This window comes from Caenorhabditis remanei, chromosome III (assembly GCF_010183535.1).
Source record: "Caenorhabditis remanei strain PX506 chromosome III, whole genome shotgun sequence".
In the NCBI taxonomy this organism is placed as follows: Eukaryota; Metazoa; Nematoda; class Chromadorea; order Rhabditida; family Rhabditidae; genus Caenorhabditis; species Caenorhabditis remanei.
This window is the reverse complement of record NC_071330.1, coordinates 9066075-9091730: the sequence shown is the minus strand read 5'-3', so window position 1 is coordinate 9091730 and position 25656 is coordinate 9066075. Positions and strand designations below refer to the sequence as shown.

The window sequence follows — 25656 nt, the reverse complement described above, 5'->3', positions numbered from 1 at the left end:
TAAATATTTATTTAAAAACAAGAACTTTCAATGAAATGGTCCTTATAATAAACCAAATCAAAGTCAAAAAGAAAAAAAGATGAAGCAAAAGAAATTGAAAAATATATATTAGGCTCATGAAGGGCGAGAGTGAAAAGGTAATAAAACAATCAATCATCTTGAGTTTTATCGACTCGAGGTTTCCCTTTTTCATCATCATTGTTGTCGTCAATCGCCAGAATATCCTTCGTTGCTTCGGTCCATTTCTTTAGTATTTTCTGAGATCCGCCTGATTTTGGTTGTGGATTTGGACTGAAAAAGGAAATGAAACACTCAAAATTTTCCAAATTTTAAACATACACTAATGGAGTATTTGCATCAATATTCTGGTCTTTCAACACCTTTTCAGCGTCATCATCTTTCGCTTTTTTGACTTGAGCAGCTACTCGATCCGTTTCTCCATTCGATTCTTTTTCTGTATTTGTCATTTTATTCTGATTAATTACTCCAGGAACATTATTATTAGCATCTCGATTATTATTGAAGAAGTCGAATGCATGCTTATCTGTATTCTTTTTCTCATTCACTTTTCTTGTTATCTGCTCAAGAAGTGTCACATTTGGTTCTTGATAACGAAGACGTTCAGCTAATTGATTCAGCTGAAACAGAAATATTTCAAGAACCGATTATGCACTGCGAACCTTCCACTGAGCAAACTGAAGCCACCTCATATCTCTTCTGAATCCGTGTTGCATATACATCATTAATATCATTGTTAAGAGTGTCATACATGAACACGCAACGATCATCCAAAGATTTGGACTACATAAAGCGTAGCTGAATAGAGAGAAAGTTCAATTAAAAGCATTGCAGATGTACGGATTACCTTGAAAATTGATCTAATGTTCCAACTGGACAAGACATGTTTGGATAAGAGTTTGATGATGAAACAACAAAAGATAGAAATGAATTCTGAAATATTTTTAGTAAGGACGAGGATTCCAAAAAAATATCGGAAATTTGCGTGAGGTCTTCTCCTTCTTCAATCAAAGCTTCCCGATTTGGAGGGAGTGGAGTTTATCCAAAATAAATGCCCACAATTTTGTCCGCTCTTATTTTTCTTAATAATAATTTTGCTCAACGTTTTCAAAAGTTTATTTTTTGTGGATTTTGGGACGCCAGGGCGACCTCCAGGGGATCAGCACTTGGGGGACAGTTATGAGCTAAAAAATATGAGCAACTTTTTTCGCTCAAAAAATGGTTTGAGAAATAGATACGCTAGTCCTAACTCTGTTAACTTCAATAATTCTGCCATATTCTAACATTTTCATTCATTCATTTCGAAAAAAACCAATCCGAAACTGACATGAAGTTCAATATCTCCCGTAGAGCACCTTTGCCATAATCATCTTTTTAATTTTCATCGATGAATTGTTAATAAATCCTCCATTGAATGAGAAACGAATTATTTTTAAAACATATTCTGGAGTCACTTTTTTTAAAAGAACCGCCAGAAAACAAAAGAAATTGTTTTCGATTGCGCAGAAAATGAACATCTCGCTACTGTATTCATTCCAGATTAACTGTTCCTCGATGAAATGAGAAGTATTTGTCAAATATAATCTTCGAGCAACTCTGGTCATCTCGAGAAGATAAAAAGCTGGAATTTAGTTTGGTAGATTCTTTCTAATTTATGGGAAGATGCAATGCGGTCTACTCACTTCCCAATTCTATTTGAACTCCATGAGCCATTTGCAAACATTGTTCCAAATGATCAAACTCGACATTATCCGGAATCAGTTCGTGATGAGATTCTGTAGTGATATCACAGTAATGTAAACAGTTATGGCTCAAAACCTGGAAATCATTCTAGTTTTTTTTTAGTTACTCTTATCAATCAACCTGCTTATGAGAATACAAGAATCTATCATTTGAATCTATCTTTTTGTAAAAACTGATCATATTCTCCTTCTGTTTGGAATCGAACAATTCTTCGTAGAAATTAAATTTCCAAATTCCATCGTATCCTAGAATAAATTCGACTTGAATTCCATATTCCACTGTACATTTCCCATCATTCAACCATCCATTTTTCAGATTCAAAACCTCCAAAAGTGGAATGTATTTGCTAATCACAACACTATCACTCTCCAAGTTCGTGAAGTCTTCTCTCTTGAACTTTTCTTGGAGAATCTCATAAGAGTTCTTGATTTTAAGATAATAACGGATCCCAATCTTAACTTTTGGATTGTCATTTCCACAGATGAGAGAGGTCCGAAAATCTGTTTCATCGTATACTCCCAACCCCAACTTCCTGAACAACATTTCGTATTTTTCCGATTAGGGGACCTACACAAACCATTCATAACCACCGATGGAACCAAGCGGATGTACTTGTTCTTCATTTTGTGCTAAATGACCAACAACATTTTCGAAAGTATGTACTCCATTTTTCGAATCTGGAATGTAATAGAATATTTTAATATTTCATTCAATCAGTTGTCTCGATAGGAAACTGAGCAAATAATACAATAGATACACATTATTTCTGAATATTCTCAAAAAAAAACTCACATCTTTCGCTCATGTTGTGAAAGTAAAATGTGAAATGAATCTATCGAAATATGACGGAATGATTCATTGGTGAGAACGTCACGATCGAGTGGACTACGTGGATAATTGAAAATTGAGAGATTTTAAGAAAATGATTTTCAAAAGTTGATATGACCGCAAGAAGCAAAAAGGAAACAGTTTAAGATGGTTTTGATTGATGTTGATAACATGACCGGTGAGTCGAGTAAAAGATCAGAACAACGTCTTATGTAGCCCGGAAAGTCCTCCTGAATGCCCCAGGCGTCCTTCAAATCTTCGGCACAATGCCGACGACACTATGGTACGCAATTTTCCATTTATCATTCCCCGTTTTTTTCATTCATGGGAGGTCGGACGAACATCACTTGTTAGGAAGACGTAAGGAATCAAACGGGCAATCAACATGGTAGTGAAAAACGGGAGTGGGGATACGCTGATGAACGAATATGCCGAAAAAATCGAGCAAGGGTTGAAGAATTGGGCAAAGAAAGGAGAACAAATCAAAAGGAATGTGTGTAAGCAAAAGCAAGAATGGGCTGAAAAGAAGGCTTACGTCATACTTCAAAGAAAACGGAAGCTGGAAAAACTCAAGAAACTCCGGAAAACTCAGAGGATGAAGGTCATGAAAATCAGACGCCGAACGTGGATAACATTCCGAGTCTTCGTTATGACCTTAGGTAGCAATATCGTGACTTTGGAAACACTGGGGATCGAATCTAAGACCTACAAGCATGCTAATTTATCTCCAATCTCCCACGAAAAAACGTTCGTTCCAAGAAATAAGAAAAAGAAAAAGTTGCATTTGTGCTACAAATACAAGTAATTAGAACACGGCTAAATTGAACTCATACTACACATTTTTCTCTATCACGTACCCTTGCGGACGTAAATAAGTTATTATTTATTGACGGAAAGAGTTAAGACAAAAGTGTTTCTGACAATCAAATTATCAATATTTTTCAATCATATAAAATGAATGAAAACCAAAATTTTGAACATCAGTTCTTGGAGTCGTTGGAAGTAAATGTAGTGTGGATTAAGCTCAGAAAAACTATCTTCACATTGATTTCTATTGTTTCCATGTTACTCTTGTCACATCATTCACAACATTCATCGAGATTCTCCAGAATTTCTTCAACTTTATGAATTGATAAATCCTAAACTCGTATTTTGTTGGATCTAAAGTATCTTTTTGGGTTTTTGTATTCTCCATTGTCATCTGGATAATTTTCAATTCTTCATTTCTTTTCTCCAATTCACTTCTTCATCTGCAAGTTTTAGAAATGGGCAAAGACGCGAAAGTTTCAGCTAATTTTAGATCTGAAACTGTGATGAAAAATATCAATAATTTTCGATACAACAGCTGCCCGTCGAATATTCATTGAATTGAGATTTTTGAGTAGAATAACCGTCCATGGGCTTCTATTTCTTTTCTTACGGTATTCAATTCAGAGCGAAAGAGTTTATTGATTGTGAACAGGATCAGCTTGTTCTAAGGAGAGAAATAAGAGTACTATCTTCCAAACCAGCATTCCCTCATCATGCATCTGTCTATTTCTGATTTTGTTCTGCCCTGTATCCTTTCATTGGAACATCAAGAATCAGAAAACCAAAATTCCCCTTCTATTATTTTTTTAAAACTTTTCTAACCCATTCTCTGACACAAAACCCCCAAATATCGTGTGTTTGATACGCCTCATTACAGAAATCCAATCTTCCTCAACGTCTTCTTCTTCTTCTTCCCCAAACTAGTGCCACGTCATCAACACTCTCATGTGAATCACATGAGTCCTTTTTTCAACATCAATGTTTACCATTCCATTTGCAACAAATCTTTTATTTTCAAGGTCATCATCATTACATGTTTTTGTCGTGGTTTGGATACTGTACCATCTGAATCTGTGACGTCTTCGAATTCCAAAAAAATAGAAAAAATGAAGGGCAAAGAAGTACGATATAATCCGAAAATTGTGTCGTCATTTAGCCTTTAGGACTTGTTTTTTCTTTTGTTTGTCTTTTTTCTCCTCCACTTATAGCTTTGAAATTTGTTTGGAATGTTCAGTTTGGTTTGTATAAATGTCCGGTTATGGAAGTGGAATAGAAAATGAAACGAACGATTATTGGTGTGTTTTCAAAGTTTTCAATGTTTTCAATGTTTTTCAAAGATTACAGACAAAAAAGTGTTTAAAATACAAAGATTGTTAGAATGCAAATATTATTCAGCTTATTTTAAGAGAAAAGTTACCGAACAACTTTGAGAATGAGACTGTAGGAAAACTGAGAATCAAAATGGAGACCAGAATTCAAACCGAGCTTTCAACAGCCTTTGGTGGCATTTCATTTTTCAGCGACTGCTGAATACATTTTTCTGTTCAGTGAAGTACGCGGAACATCATTCCAGAATCTACTTCCGATAAATCGATCACGTCACTTTGATTCCATGATTGGAGTCGTTAAACTAATCTGATTCTGAAATTTTAACTACTATCATTTTCAGGAAATGTACCAAGCAGAGTGAACAGTTCTCCCGGCTTCTGAATTTCTTTTTTTCTTCCTTCGTCTTGAATTCAAATCAAACATCTTCTCCGATTCTCTCCCAAAAAATAAACCTTTTTCTACCCTGACCAACATTTTTCAAGGGTCACGACCTCTCTTCTCTCGTTTCTTCAATCCCTTTTTTCTTTCCAACAACCCTTATTCTCGGTTCCGTTTTCTCTGCGCCTCTTCCACTTCACACACTATTTTCACTCAAGATGGACGCCTTCTGTAGAGAAATGCGCCAAAAAGAACGGGTTTTCCATTGCTTGCCTTGCTTCTGTTTGTCGATTATTTGGACATATTCATACAGAGAAAAAAAAGAAAAATGATTCAAATTGGCGCCCTTTTCCCTCCTCTCCTCGCCATCATCATTGTATTTTCTGGTTGTTCGAATGGAGATTGTTTGTGGATTTTTGGACTTTTTTCAAGTATCTTTTTAATTTCCAACTGGAATGAGTAATAGTGATTTGCATCCCTTCCTCAGTGATCTCTCTCTCTCTCTCTCTCTTGTCTCCCATTCTCTGGAAACTCAAAAAGGGGCACGTAAGATTTTTATTTTGTTCTAGCTGGGGTAAGGGCTATCATTTCCCAAAATATCTAAGAAATCCCAGCGTTACACCCTGGGTCATTCCCATGTTAGATATCTGATCACGTCGTTGATAACAGATCAGTACCAAAAACTGAACAAATTTAGAAAAATAAGTACAGTAAGACTCAGATGACCACATAAAGAAAAGGCATTTTGTCAGTCAAAACCGGTAATTTCTTCAATTTTTCTTTATCGTCCACATTCGATTTTCTTTAATCAAATCACTGAACTAACCTTCAGTCTGGCAGAAATGTAGACCCATAAATGAAAATTGCAAATTTCGTTAAATGTGAGAAAGGAAACAATTATGGGCAGTTGATTTCTGAATGTGTTTGAAGTTATTTGGAAGTAAATTATCTGAGTGTATCAGTGAGAAAAAGAAAGAAAGGGGTCAGTATAGGAAATTATTATTACAGTTTTTGTTTGGGGTTTCTATAGAAATATTTTTGTTCGATTGGGTAGTTTTGTGGAAGCGATGAAAATTGGGTTAGTGTATTCAAGTTTTTGAGCTATAACGCAGACGGAAAGGCTATTCATTATGAAAATTTCAGCTGAAAATGATCTACTTTGGGAGTGTCTCGCCGAGTCAAAAGTAATTTTATATGGGGTATATCAATTTTAAAGCTCTATAGGTGGCAAAAGTAGCAACTAAATACGTATCAAAAGTTTTTAAGTTGTCCTTTATAATTATTCAGAAGAAAAGAAGAACAACTGTGCTTCTGTGACTTTGCCTTTTAAGCTCAAACTAAGAAGCACGAATAATTCCTTGTAAGTTAGAGAAGAATTAACACAACAAGAGTTGTAACTTCCCTTATTTCATTCTTACTTCAGATGTTTCCATCTGATGTCAACACAGAGAGAGAAAACCTATTAGAATACGTGTTATGATCAAAAACTCTTCAGTCTTCAGACCAAAAGAAGCCGTAATGATTCATCTCCTTCTTCTCCTACTTTTTTTCAATCAGTCATCTGGAGATCCAATCGTAAAACCAGCTTCTTTTTTTTTCCAACCATTCTGCCATTCCTCGTATTTCTAGTGTTCAATTTTGTAATTTTCGGATTTTCGAATAGTTTTATAGTATTGATTCACTTCTTTTCATCTCTTTCTATATACTCATCAAATCGTCGAATTCAGATAATTGCAGTAGTCACCTCTCCAGTTTTTCCCTGTGTCAACCATGTGATTGTCCGAAAAAAGAGAGAAACTAACCTTGACACTAGTTGAATCGCCTTTCAAGAACCTTCTAAATTCGTCATTTCCCTTAAATTCGCCAAACTGTTTCCTTCTTTTTCTCATGTTATTCTTATGTTTATACCTTGTTATTATCTATTCCAATGTTCCTTTTTCAACTGAAAATCAAAGTTTATCAACATTTTAAATCTAATGAAACTATGTGAACGAAAAGATTATTCGGATAGATAATTGCATCACGATGTGGCCGCAAATTGAAGAAAAAAGATGTTGTAAAAAATACAAAAATGGGTCGGATGACTTCCCAAACGACATCTTCTGAAACAATCTTCATAAATCCACATAGCTATTTGCGATTATTTTATTTTAAAATGCCTTCAACAATTACTATACACTTCATCACTTTTACAATTAGCTTCCTACAGAAATGACATCTCATTATCCATTTGATGTTATGCGATTCCAAAACATTTCAATTGACTTTTTTGAAAAACAATTCTGAGGAGGAAGTGAACAAGTTCAATATTCATTTCCCTGATCTCTAAAAAGACAGTTCTGCAATTATTAATTCTGGAATACCGCCCTCCATTTCTTTGGAAATAGAGTATAGTCGATTAAGCGAATTCCCCGAAACCAAATTTCATTATTAGCAAAGAAATTCGGCAAAAGCTTTATTTTCTTAAAAATTCGTGTTTCTCGAGACATCATTACCAAAACTATCCAATAAAAGTACCAACCTTTAACCTTCTTTTCAACTTTGTAAAAGTGTAAAATTAACTATGACTGAGTAGAAAGAAACCATTCAAATCGAAGTTTTAGTCGATGTGTCACGGAACGATGACGACCCGAAACTTTCACTTTTCTCTGAAAACTGACTCATATCTCTGAAAATCTAGTCATTAAAACACTGAAAAGTCAGTGTGCCGTGTACAGTTTTCAAATATTTGCATTACTTTTTTCAAGCGTACTTGAATGAATTCAGCCATTAAAGGTACTTGTGGAACTGGAATTTTGATGAAAACTCAGTAATTTCGATGGAATGCATTTCAACAACTGCCTCCTGTCAAGTCCCAAACGTTCTTTATTAGAATCCCTTTCACCTTATCAATCAGTCCCGAAAGTGATAATATTCTCAAAACCAGTTTCTCCTAAATCTTGTTTTGACCTTTTTCCTAATTAATTCTCTGAAAAATCATTACCATCTTCTTCTTTTTTTCTCCTTTCCAAAAACTAACAGTGTGATAAAGACTCCGCCCATTTCTTGTGTCCGATGACTGACGTCTTCTTCTTTTTCCCACTTTCGGACGCCTACCGATCGAGACACATTCGGTCTTTTTTTTCTTCTTATTCTTCTTTTATTCTCACTGATTTTCATTCTCAATCAGAATATTCTCTTTGTTCTAAGAAAGAACTGATTCCCAACATCATTCACTTTGAAGTCTTAGTGGATCAAAATAATTTTTTCTGAGTTCGTTTCATCTTTTTTTCTTAAACTGGGTAATAAAAATGACATAAAATCCAAGTGGATGAAGTCTGAACTTCTTAAACTCCCAAACACATGTTCAGCCTTTGAACGAATATTTCTAACTCGTTTTTATTCGATTTTTAGGAGGAAAGAGTTCATGTAGCCACTTCATGATAACTTCTTTTTCTTCTTCACTCTCTTCCAAAACCTCCTAGAATTTTCTTAATTTCAAAAAAGAAAACACGAAAGAATCGAATAAAAGTGGAACCGTTTTCTATTATTTTGTGTCTTGTTTCAACCCATTTATTCTGAAGGTCTTCTTCTTCTTCTTTGCAATGTTTTTTTTGTCTTCATAACCTTCAAAATTGTTTTCAACGAGAATCTACTTGGCAATTTAAACGGTCAATTGGAGACACGAAGGTCTTCTTTTATGAAGATTGTTCGAGAATTGAAAGATGAACGAATTCTGTTTTTCGACTCTTTTAATGGATCAGATTCATAGATCCCAGGCACTTTCGAAAAATGATCCAGCTGATGCTTCTTTGTTCGGATTCCGAATAAATATCCATTACCAATTGTTCATGTCCTGCCATATTTTTCTCCAGGAATACAATCAGTTGGCTCATAAACCCCTTCTTACTCATTGATCAATTCAAAATCTCAATTAGATCTATCCCTTTTCTGAGACCTCTGAACCTTTCTATCATATGTTAAAGTATCAAATCAAAAATCAAAGTATTCATGATATCAAATCCGTTTTCCTTTCCTCTCCCTTTCATCCTTTCTCTATCATATTCCGTATCGGTCGATCAAGATCATGACGTCATCAATGTTTTCTCGAGTGTACAGTAACCCATCGAGAAGAAGTGGCAGTTCTATTTTTGAAAACCGGTTTCTGTTTTTCTTATTTTTCAACTTGGTCATGACCATCACAAAGTCTTTATAAAAGAACAGTTTAGAGACTGAAGTCTTCCATAAACTATACTTTTGCCACGTCATAACATCGGAAGATCATTTTTTCCCTTATCCGCGCGGAAGAATCGTGATCTTTCCTATGAGACACACACACCAGTGCCAACCTGTCAAAATGCTCCGCGAGCATTTCTTGTTTTATCTCTAACCCTCTTCTTCTTTAATTGATCTCTCATTCTTCAATTGTTTTTTTACTCTAAATTGCACGCAGTAGATATGGAAAATAGAACAAATCTATCCCAATTTCTCATCAAAATGATATCTTGCAGATGACCAAACTAGGCGCCCAACCCGGTGTTCACGGGAGTGAGGACATCGAGAAAGAAGCAATCAAGATCGATCCAAAAGTGAGTTCTATTCATGTAATTTCACCTGAAATTTCGTTTTTTATTCTATTTAAATTGTTTCTAACTGTAATCCTATATGTTTCCAGGTGTTCACAGTCCTCCAACCAACTATAATCCCAATGCCGGCTCCACCAACAAAACCTGCTCCATCTCCAGCTTTCCAAGCAATGCGGGCATGTTTCCATTGCATGTTTTTCGCCACGTGTCTTCTTCTCGTCACTCTTCTCGGATTCTATTTCTTGGCCGCCACTCCTGATATTTTCAAGGTAATCGGAATATTTAGACATTATTCAAAATTAAATAATTTTCAGAAAACAGAAACTGTTTCATCAGTTGACAAACCACAAATGGAAGCCTTGATTTCTGCAACACCGATCGAAGTATCATCTGAAAAAACGACGAATTCTGCAGAGGGAATCATGTCAATTCCATTGGCTCGGGTAGTTGTTGTTGAAGATATTTCAAATAACAACGGAGATAAGAAGACAGTTGTTGATGGATCTGTTGAAGAGAAATCTACTTCTAACATGGATCGTCCACTTCATCCAGATGAAATCGAGGTAAGTCTCTGAATTAAATGAAACTCATTTTCATATTAATTTTTCTAGCAATATCGTATGATGGAGGCTCGTCAACAATTCCAACAAATGATGGAAGAGAGAATGTACATGCAACAAATGATGGCAATGAGAATGATGAGAATGAGAAGACTTCAAGCTGCTTATTATCAGCAACAACAAATGAAAATGGCCTTTATTCAACAGCAACAACAACAAATGCAAGAAGAAGCCGCTCGTCAGCAATGGGTAGAGAGAGCACGTTATGAAGAAGAGCAACGTCGTCAATACGAGGCTCAACAAGCTTATGCTCAACAACAGAGAGCTCAAGCCTTCTGGCAACAGCATCAAATGGAGATCCAACAAGTTCAGGCTCAACAGGCTCAAGCTCAATGGCAACAACAGCAACAACATCAACAGCAGCAGCAACAACAACAACAACAAGAGCAACAAGAGCCACAGCAACAAGAGCAACAAGAGCCACAACAACATTTCTGGCCAAGACCAATAATGCATCAACAACAACAATGGCAGAGACCAACTGTTTGGCAGGTAAGGCTTTTCAAAAATCTTTCGCTTTCAATCAAATCGAAATTTCAGCAACCACCACAACAATTCTTCTTCCCACATCAACAACAACAACAACAACAACAACCAGAAGACCGCTTCCCACAGGCTCCACAATTCTTCCAACCGATTCCACAGCCATCTGTTCACGATAAAATTTATGAAGAACTCCAAAAGAAGTCTCAGAATATTCCAGTAAATGCTCCATCTCGTCAAATTTGGACAGCCATCACTCCAACTCCAGCTCCAGAAGAGCAATCTGGAAATGCTGACGTCACTGTTGTACCAACAGTAAACACAGCAATTCCAGCTGTTGTCAGTAGCAGTACTCCAATGCCAGAGGATGCAGCTGAAGTCTCTGATACTATTCTCAGAGATATTTTCTCCGCTTTTGATGAACAAAAGAACTCTGAGGTTAGTTGATTCACAATTCATCTGAATTCTAAATTCCATTATTTAAGGCTGCAAACAAAGAATTGAATTCAGTTCCATCAACCACAGAAGAGCCAGAAATGGAAGGAAAAGGAGCAATTGTGATTGAAGATAGCTTCCCAAGAATCGAGGAACGCACGACAACTCCAGAGACAATGGAATCTGAAGAAGAGGTTGAACATACTTCATCTGAAGATAAGGATCATGAAAAAGAATTGGATCCATTCGCAGCTGTTCTCAAGTTCTTCGAGAACAATCCACCACGTGAAATCGTTGAGCAAACAACTGAGAAGCCACAAAAACCACTCATCATCTAAAAGGAATTCTTGAAAATCATCATTAACTTACTGTAATAATTGTTATACAATTCCATTGATTTCTCTTTTCTTCCCCCTATTTTCCATCATTCGAATTCGAATCTTTTACGCGTGCAGGTTTGTAAATAAAAATATTCGCTGTTAGAACTTATTCTTTATTTATTCAAATAGTTTATATAGGTTACAAATTTCATTACGAGTCAACCCAACATTCAAGAAATGTCTCAAAACTTAATAACACTGAGTTTCGACTGTTTGAATATTCCACTTTCCATCATTTTCGCATAGACATAACATCGATTAATTAGAATAAATTGAAGAACGGACACTATAAAAAGCAGATTAAATCATTTCATTTCGATTGAAAACTCACATGCAACTCCAGCTGTACTTATGATTTCAACTGAGTATCCAGTCACCAATCCAACTACAAAACGATCTTCTTCGGCTGTTTTAACTCCCAATATATTTGGATACGTGTCATTGGACTCGTATCCAGAAGCCACTTGACTAGCGAAATATACAGGAGTAACCAGGATTCCGCCGAAATCAAATGTCAAGTGGATTAACTGAAATTTGATTTTATGCCGGGAGATGCTCTAAAAATTACTGAAAAAGTATTTGTTTCATTCCTTTCGGATTATATTTCAAATCATCAGCAGAGGGGTCTGACCCATCCCAAAATCTTCAATTTCCTTACCGAAATATACATTGAAACCTTCAAAAGTTTTGACTGATTCTTGATAACTCCATACAACAGTACAATTTCCAAAGCAGAAGACACGAATCCAGTTGTCTTCGTGACAAGATCTCCATTGAATACGGATTGCCATAAACATTCAATTAATCCAAAAATTGAGAAGAATATGACGACGTGTCGAGTTTGAAAACAGAAGATTTGTGGCTGAAATTCGTGTTTTTCGTGTTTAAAATTACTCTGAAAACCCTCACTGGACCACCAAATGACATCTCTTTCGGTTAAAATTACAAAGAAAACAGAGGTTTTATTCTGAAAAACAATGAAAAATCAATGGTTCGTGACTAAATGTTTTCATCCATAAAACCGGTTATCCGATTCCATTTTAATCCATTTCTGTTTTTGAAACAAACTGAAACCTTTTTGAATCTTTTATTTTCGAACATTCAATTTTTAAACTCAAAATAACATATTTTTTCAGAATTTCTTCGTATTTCTATATATTTTGCAATGTAATTTTAGGTCCAGAAGACGTGATATTCGCAGTGATTCGTGGAATTTTAGTCCATCTGTAGACCGTTAGAGCCGCATAGAATCGAATGAAATACACTGAAAATGATAGTTTCTTTGGTAGTTCTGAATGGAAATAAACTGACGAATTCCAATGAAAACGAAGAAAACTTCCATTAATAATGCAGAATAGAGCGCATCCTTCTCATCGTGGATATTGTAACGACGTTTCATTGTCGTCATTGATGTTACTGAAAATTCCAGATTTTTTCATTTTAAATGATTGTCAACTGTCAAGTCAACAATTGTTTCAAATTCAAAATTCACCGGCAAAACCCAAAATCACAAAATTGGAAGCTATAGTATAAATGACCAAATGGATTATCTGAAATCGAGATTTTTTTCATGATACAAATTGAATTTGAAACTTACAAATATTATCAAAGACACAAGAATCAAACATTTGCACTCGAAAATGATGATTATTACGAATATTATTTCGAAGATTGCTCCAATCAAAAATGCTAAAATCCAGTTTCCTTCCAAAGGCTCTGTCCATTTGTAAAAGAAATTTAAAAGTTGTGGAATCAAAGGAATGATTGTCAAAACAATTGCAACTATCTGAAATTCTACTTTCCGGTTCATTTAGATTTACCAAGACTACCGTAACCCTACGGTTCCCTAGAAATATCATTTGGGAACTAGGGCAGAGCTTGATTAATAGAAAACACATACCTTTGCGATTTTCACCCTCAGTGGTGTATTCTGGAATAAATTCATTATCGAAACACTGAAAAGCATGCAAACACTCACCCAGAAAATAACCATTTCACTAAAACAGAAAACCGTATCCTTCTTTCATTTCCTTTCCCCTTTTTTATACGATTTTCTCTCTTATTTTCCAGTGATTCATCGAAAGAAAGCATTTTTCCGTTTTACAAAAACATAACTTCGTCACTTTTGTATAGCAGGCAAGATTGTCAAAAAGGCCGTGTGGGCATTTATATTGGAGTTCCCAACAATAAAACGAGAAGCAATTTATTATTAACCAAAATTTAAAAAAAAAAGGTGAAGCTTCTGTACCCTATTATTCTATACTTTGCATCGTAATTCTTGGTATAATTGTCTTTTCTCTGGAAACATCAACAAGTGGATGCTTTATCCAATTGTAAATTACACGCTCAGAATGGAAACGTATTGTGTACACTAAAATAACATGGAGTATGCCGATTGGCTTGAAGCAGCAGTCTAAAACTTCTAAACGGGAAACATAAATCCTATGTTTTATACGCAGAAAATTTTGGAATTATCTAATTCAGTTCCAGCTGTATTTTTCGGTTTGGTTATATTTATAAAAAGTTTTATTGTTGCATGATACCTGTATTGATCATCCAGAACAAAGTTTAGGAAGAGAAATGGGAAATTTGGAGATTCTTACAAGGCAATTATTAGAAATAAAGTACTAGGATTCGGAAAGCTGGGAACACGATATTATACAAATAAAAAAATTATTGCGGTGGCCAGTAGTACTGTTGGGGTGCGCCACCGTATGATGGAGCTGCATTGTTTTGAAAATTTGGTTGCAGTTGTGGCTGCATTTGTGGCTGCATCTGTGGTTGCATCTGTGGTTGCATTTGTTGTGGTTGCTGTTGATAATATTGTGGTTGTTGTGGCTGATAATTTTGGACCGGTTGCTGCTGGTACATTTGCTGGAAAAGAAGGTATTAAGAAATACCAGATGTCAGGTGAATACCTGAGAATACGCGTTTTGCTGTGGTGGTTGTAGCTGATAACCTGGTTGTTGGATGCCATATTGCTGAGGATATTGTGGAGGAGCATGTTGCTGTTGGTACATCTGGAGGTAATTAAGTTAGAAATAAATTAAATTCGAACCCTAACCTGTTGTTGATATTGTACTGGTTGCTGAGGTGGATATTGATGCGGAGGTGGCTGTTGCTGATAAACTGGTTGTTGTTGATATTGACCTATCGAGGCATTCATCTGATATCCTTGTTGTGGATTCTGATACACGATTGGCTGTGGCTGTTGTTGTGTTGACACTTGATGAACATTTTTCACAGCTATGGGAGCTGGTATTCCAAGCGATGTCTCCAATTGTGGCCGAGTAACTTCAACGGGATTGGAAATTGCTTTTGGAGCACTTTCTGTCGCTGTTGAATCAACATAAAATGGTGTCACAGCCACAAGTGTTGCAGAAGAAGCATTCGAAGGCGTCGGAGAGGGAACAACTGGTGGATTCTGGAATGTATTATGGCATTCGTAATCATATTTGTATCTCATGGACCTCTTCACGAAAAAGTTGTGCTATGTGAAACATTTTTATTTCATAAAAATTTATTAAATAGCACAAGTCTTTCTTGAATATTAGTGTTTTATACTAATTGGAATTGAAAGTTTTTTTTGTAAATCATTATTTACGAACAACAGATAAAGGTTCAACTTACGATAGGTTTTCCACCAACAGGTGCTCCGTTTGGTAGAATTGTCCGTTTAAGAGCCATCTTTTGTCCCGGAATTATCACTTCTTCTTGTTTCTCTTTTTCAACAGGTTGTTTCTCTTTTTTGTTTTTGTCTCTTCCAATTAATTTATAAACTTCCATGTAAGCTTCATCCTCTTCGTCTGACGACGAATTATCATCTTTCTCCTTTTCAGATGTTGATTTGGCAGAAAATCCAGATGCGTCAGTAGATGTTATTCCATAATCCATTGACGTACTTGGATTTTGGTAAAAGGATTGATTTTTTTGTTGTTGGGGTTGTGAAGCCAAGGCAGATTGATTTAGTGGAACAATTGCAGCAGAAATAGGCGACAGCGGAGCTTTTCTAGAACCATGTAGGTTGAATGCTTGTGAATAAGCGGAAACACTCGTAGGTGGTTGAGATGAAATTCCATATTGTTGTTGAACAGGTTGAACAGGTTGAATATTTTGTGGAGGATATTGAGATGGTTGAACGTACTGATTAGTTGGAATCGGATTAGGCGCCAACCCGAATTGAGAAATCACATCATTTATATTATTTTTCGCTGGTTCGACTTCCTTAAAAATATGTTTCATTACTGATGAAAAATCAAGAAGATATATTATAATTTTACTACGGTGTTTTTATTACTACCAGGATATACAGTTTCGAGACGGGACTCTATTCACTCACTTCTACGTTTCTCGAATCGTTTATGAATCGGTCCACCTCTCTATCTCCGTCTTCTGGATCCAACCCATATGCCTCATACTCTTTGAGAATTAGCTCTCTTGGAACGCTACCATTATGTACTACAAGTAAGTGCTCCAATCCCATCAAGACACCCATTACTTTCCGTTTGAGTTCCTGTAAGAAGATATTGACTTAAATTATGTAATTTGCAATAATCAAACCGCTTCATGTTCATTTTTTTGTCTCTCAATTCTGCGACGTTCTCCCGCAGATATTGTTGGTTCCACCGGAGCAGGTTTTTCAATAGGAGATCCAGAGCCACGTTCGACCTGCGTTCCTCTGATTACTCCTGCCTGTGTTAAGCTGCGAACTGTAGCCAGTTTCGCATTGAAATCGGTCTCTTTAGGTAGCTGAGCGTCAGAAGCAGCCGATGACTGTTGATTTTCAGTTAGTCTAGCCAAAAATGAATCGGTCTGTTCAGTGTATATGTCTTTTCGAGTTTGCTGAGATTGACGGTCACGACTTCTGTTCCTAGAATGACTTCTCGATCGACTTCTCGAGCGACTTCTCGAACGGTTTCTCGAACGGTTTCTCAGACGACTTCTCGAACGACTTCTCGAACGACTTCTGCTCCGAGATCTGCGATCTCTTCTGCTTCGGTAGCGTTGTTCACGGGAACGACTTCGTGATCGAGTACGACTCCGACGACGACCTTTTGAAACTTGATCCCTGCTTTCGCGACTTGGGGATCTTCGTGACCGATTATAGCTGGAAAGTAATTAAGTTGAATTATGACTAAGAGTAGAGAGAAATAATGTTGAACTGCGAAATCAAGGAAATCATGCGTGAAACTTATTTACTCATTCTAATGATTCGAATATTTCAATCACCTTCCATCTGAAATTCTCCCTCTTCCATCATTATTCTTGCTTGGAAAACTTTCATTCCTATTTCTTTCCATTGAAACATCAGTAACCGAAACAGGTAGTTTAACCACTTCTGGCAAAACGATTGGAGGTCCAACCACTGGTTTAAAACCTCCACTTGACCAAGGTCTAGAACTATCTTTTTGTTGGTAGAAATATTCTTCATATCCCGGCCAAAGTCTTTCAATTGTTTTTTTGTCAACAAGAGTTTTCATACGAGTGTTGACAACATCTCCCATATGTTGTACCTGCAACGATATATTGAGAGAAAGGAAACATGATATGGGTTATTATTGAACAATAAAACAGACGGAATGCTTATATTACCTTCAAATCTCTAGTACAGTTATTGAGAACCCTACTGCGAATTATCGGATCTTTTTCACGAGACACTTCTACATGATAGACTGGATGCTTCTTGTACTGAAACAGAAAAATATTGACACAACCAGTAAATTAGTATCTTCGTACCATATACGCACTCTTATGTTCAGTGGAACACAAATGTCTTATCATTCCTTTCGGGTCTGACCAATTATCACAAATCATACACAAATACGAGTCGAGTGTAGGATCATCTAGACAAACTACCTGAAAATTTCTTGGTCTCATTTAACTGATATTTGATTCTCACATGAAATACTCTTACCTCCGCTAATAAATCAATTCCAAATGCGTCAGGATGGTCTTGAGCACTTTGAATGAACTCTCGTGGTATTTCCGATGGATCCAAAATTTCAGAGGCTCCTTGGCGGCGCACTGTAATAAAACATATGAACTAGACATTGACTTCAAGAAAACAAACACTTAATAAAATCGAATATTTCAGAAAATTTTGTAATTATATTTAAATTCTGCGGAAGGCAAAAACTTATGGTTCGTAGGGATCGTCACTCTAGGAAAAATTATCTTCGAGAAGCAATAATTCGAATGCTAAATGAACAATTGACAGTGAGATTAAATGAAGATATCGGTTATAATTATATTTGTAAAATTGATCGTTTTGAAGTAAACAGCTGAGTAGTAGTTGGGGCTGTAATTATTGATGGAATAGATTAAAGTCTTACTGTAATTAAGTAAATCTGCCCTATTCTTGATCATCTCCGCATTGTGAATTGATTGATCCACTCGTTGACCCTTCAGTGATGGCCTATAAACGGTCGATTACAATATTACACTGACAAAAAAATTATTAAGACAATTCAGGAGACTTTTAAAATGGGCCATCGGCGTCAAGATTCTCATAAAACTTACCTCTTGATGAATGCAGGAAGTTCTTGTTGTGGTGATGCTTGGAAATTAGCGAAATTCATCGAAAAGCCTACTGATGGTGGCGGTCGATGTTGTTCAAATGTTGCGTGAGGAACATTGAAGTAGGACATTGGTTGCTGAATAAAATAGAAACTAAGACAGAGAAAATGTGGAAGTTGAAAAAATATCACTGAAAAAAAAATAAGCGATAATAAGATAATGGGCGGTCTGTAAAATAATTTTACTTGATGTGAAATTTGTTTCAGAAAATTACTGTAACAGAAATCATGATTTGGACTCCCAGAGCGCAAGAAAAAACGGGAAAAGGATTAATATATCTCAGCGAGATCAGCAATGTCGGATTGGAGACTTCACAGAAATATCATATAGTCCATCTCAATTGATGAGAGCAGTAATTTAAAATGGGATAGGTTGGTCGCGGTGAATCGCGAAAATTGTTACAACGCGCAAAAAAAAACGAAAGAGGGGATGACAAGAAAAATAAGATCTAAAAATGGTTGATTACCTGTTGATAGGGATTGTATCCGTTCGTTGCACCCTGAACATTAATTCCTGGTGGAAATGATTGTGCATTCGAAGCAATTCCGAACGAAGATAGCGGGTTTGATTTCAATTGCGGCCTGATAATAAGTTTTGGATCATTTTTACCAGTGACCGCAGCCTTGGCAAAACTCGATAAGTTTGAGAGGTGTAACTTTTCTGCTTCCAGTTTCGCTTTTTGAATATCGATAGAGTTTCTCTCCGAGTTCTGAAGTAAAAAAAAGTTAAATTCAAGTAATTCCACGGTGAGTCTAAAATTTCTGATTCTTCTAAATATTCATCTGAAAACTATTTCAATCACCTACACTTAGAACTACTACACTACACCATCAATTATACGACGAAGAAGTTAACTATAATATCTTCTACAAACCTTTTGTAGCTTTGAAGCGTTCTCAAGACGATTCTTCAAAGAAATGTCATCAGGAGTCTCCTGACTTTTATACTTGTAGACATTGTCTCTTGCATACTGAAGACGCGCATCTCTTTCAGCTTGCCTGTGTTTCTCTTTCTCTCGACGACGTTCTTCTTCTTCAGCTCGTTTCTGGTGTTCTATTCTCATTTGCTCAATCTTCTGACGTTGGCGTTCTTGCTTTTCTTGAGCTTTTTTCGCCTTCTCTGAAAAAAATATTTTATAGAAAATAAACGTTGTGCGTATTTCTGAAGGTAATGATTTATCCTTTAACGATGCTAGAAGCATCATATTTTGGTTTACGAGGAGATCATTCACGCTAACTCTTACCAGCCGCGGCTTTAATTTGCATTTCTGAAGCTCTCTTATGTTTCTCCTCCATCTGAATTTTCTGCAGAATCGCTAATTGTCTTCGCTCCTCTTCTCCAATCGGATCATATACCAAAATACAATAGTCCTCTGGTGGATGAACTTCTTTAAGAATTCCTGACAGAAACTTTCGATACTCTTTTCCTTTATCTCCTGCTTGATCTGTTGCCAGATTTAAAAGTTCCCGTATTTGAGAATATCGATTTTTATGAATCCAATTAATACAATGATCCATTTCTCTAACATGCGCTTCCAACTCTGCAGCGCGTTTGTGAAAAACTGTTTTGCACAGTGTACAGTAGAAATCTGCTTGTGGTTTCCGGATTCCAAGTTCCATTCCAAAATAACGGCGTTCAATGATGTCAGGAAGACCAACAACACTAGCCACGTAATCATGTTGCTTTGTTGTTGGATTCCATTGCCAGACTACTTTCTGAAACTAAAAAATAGTGTACAACTTCATATTTATCACTCAAACCTTAGATAGATCTTTTTGAATGAATGGTTTGACAGTATAAGAAGATTTTTCTGAAAGTATTCCGAATGCAGAAATTATGTTCTGCTTGGAGACAGTCATCCGTCTATAATGTTCGTCTGAACACATGTGAACCTCGAAAATATCATGAACCCATGTAGATGCATTTGCAATCACAAGATGTTCGCAGTTCTAGAAAAAAACAATAGAACAATCAGGAAAAATTTGATAAAGAGTTGGCGGTTTAGCTAACCTCACATCTACAAATAACTGATCCCAACTCGTTTTCCAGTCCTCTGGTCGTGTTAATAATTAACATACCAACAGCGAGCAGTGCGTCTTTTGCACTCATTTCCATGTTTTCTTCTAAAATTTGATAATGTTCGAGATTAGAAAATATTATTTTTTACCGTTATCACAGGCAACTTTATCTACAAGATCCAATAGTGTCTCAACAACTACTTTATCTGAATCTTTCGGTAAGAGAGATGATTCTACAATCCGGCGTGAAACCGTGGGCCATGAAGATAACTCGAGAGTTTTCAACTTGGAGTAGAGCTAAAAGTATGAAAGTAATGGGTGTGTGTCAAAGCCCGGACAGGTTACCGGCATTCTTTTTTGAAACATTCCAGAGTGTCTTCGAAGCCAGTCGATCAAGAATTCTTGTTTTTTTGAATCCGTTTCCGGACCCAGCAGAATTCGAATGCTGTCTGGTGCACATATGTACTGAAATGTGAACAGTAAAAATAGGGTAAACTTAAAATAAACGAACAATGTAGTGTTTTAGATGTTCGTAAGAACGAATATGTTGATTGACGAAAACAGGATTTTTCGAAAAAACTTTCCAGCAACATTGGCAAGTGACTTCGTTTGCTTTTTCGTCTTCCACCATAAATTCAAGTCCAACATCACATTGAGTTTGAATTAATACGTCCTGAATTTTTTGGAATTATCCAGTAAAAGCTCGTTTTAATTCTGAATACCTTATTAATTTTCCACACGCCTTTAGTTTCAGTGTCGATATTGTGGATAGTTGGAGAATACGGAACGAAGTATCCAGGATCTAAAATTGAACTTTTTGGTTGAAATCATCGTCACTGTTTTTTTATTTACCAAAACAGATACGAGATTTCATTGCGGCAGCATCAAAATGATCCACACTGTTAACGTGTATTTTCCATGAATAATTCATTTGATCGGGAGATGAGACTTGACTGAGATCAAATTCTATGTAAGTGGAACATGTGTGACAGAATCGGAACACTTTTCCAGTTGAGTCTTTAAAATCTTCGATGATATCAACAGCAGCATCTTCATATTTATGAATATCCTCTGAGAGTTCCCTTTTAACATTGATTGGCAGACGAGAAAGATTAAGAGCAAACTGCTTGTTGTCATGTTCCAGTGTTAAGGCTGATAACAGTATATTCAAAGCTTCATGACGTCGGTCTGGTCCGGAAAGTTGACGAGCGCGATAGGACGAATAAGTAGAAATCAAATTCTGGAGGAAATTTAGATTTGAACGTAAAGAATCATTTACTCACTATGTATTTCATTACATGAAACTCTGAACTGAAGTGATCGAGAATAAGATCAGTGTCTACAAGAGCGAAGCAAACAAGACACATTGTTTCTTTACCAGCTTGAATTGATTGACGGTAACCACATGGTTGACTGACGTACCACGCATTTGGTTCTTTTTCGAACCAATGAAGTTCCGATTGAGTCTCGGTTGTTTTTAATTCATCATATAATTCTTGTGGATCAACTGCAAAAAATGACTAACAGAATAGAAATATTGACTTATTTTACAAATTCATTGAATTGGGATCTACTAACATTCGTTCATGATACTTGTGAGCGTTGCGCAGCGATAATGTCTCGGACTTTCACGATGATTAACACGTGCCTTCTCGCTTGTATACTTGCCATTCAAGTGGACTGGCTCCACTTCATTACAGATCTGAAATCTCATGATCAGAAATAATGCGATGTGAACTGAAACCTACACTACAATGAAGAACACTACGTTCGGCGAAATTTGCACTTGAGTGAAATGTTAGGAAAGTTTCATTTTCGATTCCGAACTTCTTCTTGCCTTCATCTGTGTTCAATGTCATTCGAAGAATGCTTGGAGGCTGTAGTCCTTGAACTCCCCCGTCTCGTTTGAAAATTTGTTCAGCAGCTGCACGATACCTTTCGTATTTTAGACATTCATCTTTTTGACATTCTTTTTCGATTGTTTCCTTTTCGTCACATTCACATTCATCCTGTAGTTGGAAAATACGTAATAATGAAACAAGGCGAACAATAAGAAAATTGAATCATATTAAGATTACAAATAAAAAAAACGATAACATTTTCTTTTTAAGAAGAATTAAATAACTGTATCGTCTGAAAACTTTAAAAACATATGTTACCATATAATTTCTGATATGCTCCATTGAAGTGAGATGTGCATCAGCAGAATCATAAGTTCCTCCGACTTCATAACAGATGCTGCATGTCCAAAAGTTTGCTTTTTCTTGGTTGGAAAGTCCGAGTTGTTGAATTTCTTGGCACTGTTGAAGACCTGTAGTAAACAGCTTTGCATTCAAGAGAAAGAAATTGACTCATTTCATAATTCAGTTCTTATTTCTTTAACAAGGGTACCAAAAAAAAAACAAAACAATTCGCATAACATACCTACGATAGGTAACCGTTTCAGTTTATATCTTTCGAGCATTTCAGAGGCAGCTAAGGTTCCATGAATAGTTGACTCCGAGAAGAACTTATGCAGATTCCATTTCTTAATAATTGAACATTGGCTATGTTTTTGAGCAACGTGTTTCACTCACTTTAATATGCTTTGTACTGTTGCGGTGATCCTGCTTCTCCTCTTCGTCGGCACATTGCGTTCGGCAGGCGTTGCAGTGGCCATCTTTGGTCCAAACATCATTATCATCTTCTTCCATTATCTAAAGTTTTGGAATTAGATAAAAATGTCAATAGAAAAAACTGGAAAAGATCTAATGAAAGGTAATAAAGCGACAATATAACGCAAAAATGAAAAAAAAAAACAAATGAGAAAACTTTTTGGAAAAATGTGCATTGCAGTATAAAAACTTAAGATATATTTTTAAATGGTTAAAGCAAGTCTCAAAATTTTCGTCATAATAAATGAAATGAGATGAATGGAAAAGGGATAAAATAGTATACACAAAAATCACATGATGAATAAAACGCTTGTTGGAATTGAGGTGAACAGAGCAATATAAGAAAATGATGTTTTGTTAAATGAGAAGACGGAATTCTTTTAGACCAATGACGGGTGATTCTGAAAATGCAAAATCGTTATCTGATAGAAATTATCGGAATTCAATTCGCAGAAGAGCGCAGAACACTTGTTATTGAAATTTCATGCGTTGGGTGTTATCAAATCTTCAAAACTTTCACTCAAATTAGATTTTCAACAATGTTTGAAACATTTCAATATCAGACCTGCAACACCAACTTACCCGACAAAATTCTAGTGTCTCCTGAACTCAAATCTTTTTGAAAAAGTGAAAAAACGACACTTACTTTCAAATCCCACAAAGCAACGATTCCGTCGGTTCCACATGTTGTGAACTTGACCACGTTTCCGACAGTTCCCGAATGGGGGAGAATTTGACTGAAACTTTTCGAACTGAATTCTCAATTTTGATAAGCTTTATTGTAATAATGAATGCCATCATGAAAAGCACGATTTTTTGTTTTGAGGTTGCCATGGTCAGGAAAGCCGAATCCCCTAATTCGACGGGTCGACTTTCGACTTCCCCAGTTTTTGTTGAACCGATTAATTTAACTCACGTTATACGATTTTGATGAAGAGTCTTCAGTGCGACGTTCACTTTTTCAGCAGCGTTGTTTCTGGAATTACCACTATAACGACAATTTTAGTTTTAATTTACCTATCAATATTTTTGAAAAGCTGAAGAGCACTGTTCACACTTGATGATTTTGCAGCTGAGGGAACATCTAGTTTACAAACTTCCTTAAGAACATCTTGGGAGACGACGAATAGAACCGGCGAGCAGTCGTGACCCTAAAGTAATATGAGTATTTTGCTCAAAACTCCAAATCTTACTGCTGTGACAACACTGTTTTCAGTGATCCATTCAACGGTAGTAAACGGAAGATGAATGGTTCGCAAGTTTTGAACTTTTTGGCTATCCTGAAATAGAAAATATTTGATTGTTCCAGAGTGTCAAAAAATTACTCTCATCCTCATTTAAAAAAATGTAACTCACAACTGTAGAATCGACAAATGAAACAGAAGAATCGTGAGAAACAAAAGCCAAACGACATCCGGACGGGGAGAAAGCAACACGATGAACCCATCCTCCAACTGAATATTCGCTCATCAATTGACCAAATGGCATTTTTTGTCCCCATGGGTTTGGCGACGGTTTCTCATCAACTTCCTTCACATAAGCAGAAAACACGCGGCATTTGAAATCGCAGGAACCAACAGCCAAAAGAACATTGTTCGGATGCCAATCGAGACAAGTGACAGTAGATCGGATAGGTTTTTTTATTTGCTTTGAGACCCACCTGAAACATTAGTCAGTTTAGACACTAAACAAAAAAAATCCCCAAAAACTTTTTTTATGAAACATTAATTACTAACCAATGATTTTCTTGTTCGTAGTAACAAACGGAGACCAGCTTAGCCCCGCTTCCGACAGCAAATTTGTTCTCCGATGGCGACCATTTTACGTAAGTGGCAGCACGATTAAAACGAACCAAAACCAATTCAGGTTTCCAAACATTTTTATCGAATGTCCAAACGAATGCATTTTTATCTTGAGAGCAAGAGACAATTCGATTTGTTTTGGTTCCCCAGTCGAGGCCAGTAACAGGAAGATCGTGCTCCGAGAGAACATGGATCGACTGCCAATCGCCGTTGCGCCATTCGAAGATATGAATTTCGTTCGAAGACGCAGAAACAGCTATTTCTGAAACATGCTGACAGCTAAATAATGTTCGCATGTTGGGCAATATGGCTACTCCACTTGGATTGCCCTGGAAAGTTCCATGGAAAATATTTAGTAACTAACGTGTGCGATCCTTATTCCACGCATGACAGGTTATAGGCCCGATTCCAAAGTTCCAGTGAAGAACGGGAACGCCAGAAGATGACATTTTCCGCCTGTAGCCTGAAAACAACTAGGAGAGTGAGATGGTTATTTTTTGTGAATGCGACTATGTAAGGTGTTTGCTATGAACTCAGAATTTAAATAAACATTTAATAAGAATAGGTGCGTTTATCTGAGAAAATACAAGCAATATTTTCCGAAAACGATCGATTTGCGGCTTATTTTGTGTACAAATGTGTGTCCGAAAAATTCTTAATCATCGGTGTAGACACACTGACGCCAAACTACGTACGAATCTCCATATCTTACGACATATTAGTGATTCTTTTTCATTTTTCTTCTTTCAATCTCTTAAATTCAGTTTTCAAGCTGGAATATTACTTTTTAGGTTCTTAATCGTCAAATAATCATTCCGGTAAAACGTTTTGCCGAAAAATCATTAGTTATTTTTATTCCTTTGCGGTTGATGATGAAGTCATTACCATTCTTTCAAGAATTTCGTTTTTCAGGGATAGCCATCTCAAAGTTTCAATCGAATTGGTTTGAATTAGGTGAGTGATTGAATGATATATCGATTTAGCTCGCTAACATGTCCCCGCTCATCAAACTGGTCT

At 36.3% G+C, this 25656-nt stretch overlaps 4 protein-coding genes across 4 annotated transcripts; all 4 read right to left on the bottom strand.

Annotated features, from left to right (window-relative positions):
• Nucleotides 1–149: 149 nt before the first annotated feature.
• Nucleotides 150–2566, bottom strand: GCK72_010181 (uncharacterized protein; the record flags this gene model as incomplete). The annotated part of the gene is made up of 8 exons (XM_053727729.1): nucleotides 150–291; nucleotides 340–638; nucleotides 681–816; nucleotides 866–890; nucleotides 1701–1836; nucleotides 1882–2293; nucleotides 2339–2438; nucleotides 2554–2566. 8 exons carry the CDS (start codon nucleotides 2564–2566, stop codon nucleotides 150–152), a joined length of 1263 nt encoding a protein of 420 aa, XP_053587306.1.
• Nucleotides 2567–11771: 9205 nt separating this feature from the next.
• On the bottom strand, nucleotides 11772–12516 carry GCK72_010180 (uncharacterized protein; the record flags this gene model as incomplete). Its single annotated transcript, XM_003104122.2, has 4 exons — nucleotides 11772–11875; nucleotides 11921–12116; nucleotides 12248–12451; nucleotides 12499–12516. 4 exons carry the CDS (start codon nucleotides 12514–12516, stop codon nucleotides 11772–11774), a joined length of 522 nt encoding a protein of 173 aa, XP_003104170.2.
• A 224-nt stretch (nucleotides 12517–12740) lies between these two features.
• Nucleotides 12741–12997, bottom strand: GCK72_010179 (uncharacterized protein; the record flags this gene model as incomplete). The annotated part of the gene is made up of 2 exons (XM_003104029.2): nucleotides 12741–12853; nucleotides 12901–12997. The coding sequence occupies 2 exons, from the start codon at nucleotides 12995–12997 to the stop codon at nucleotides 12741–12743; spliced, it is 210 nt and encodes a 69-aa protein (XP_003104077.2).
• Nucleotides 12998–23217: 10220 nt separating this feature from the next.
• Nucleotides 23218–24794, bottom strand: GCK72_010178 (uncharacterized protein; the record flags this gene model as incomplete). Its single annotated transcript, XM_053727728.1, has 7 exons — nucleotides 23218–23238; nucleotides 23484–23580; nucleotides 23754–23813; nucleotides 23855–23988; nucleotides 24031–24117; nucleotides 24194–24497; nucleotides 24574–24794. Coding segments are annotated over 7 exons (924 nt in total), but the record flags the coding sequence as incomplete, so codon positions are not given.
• Nucleotides 24795–25656: the final 862 nt, after the last annotated feature.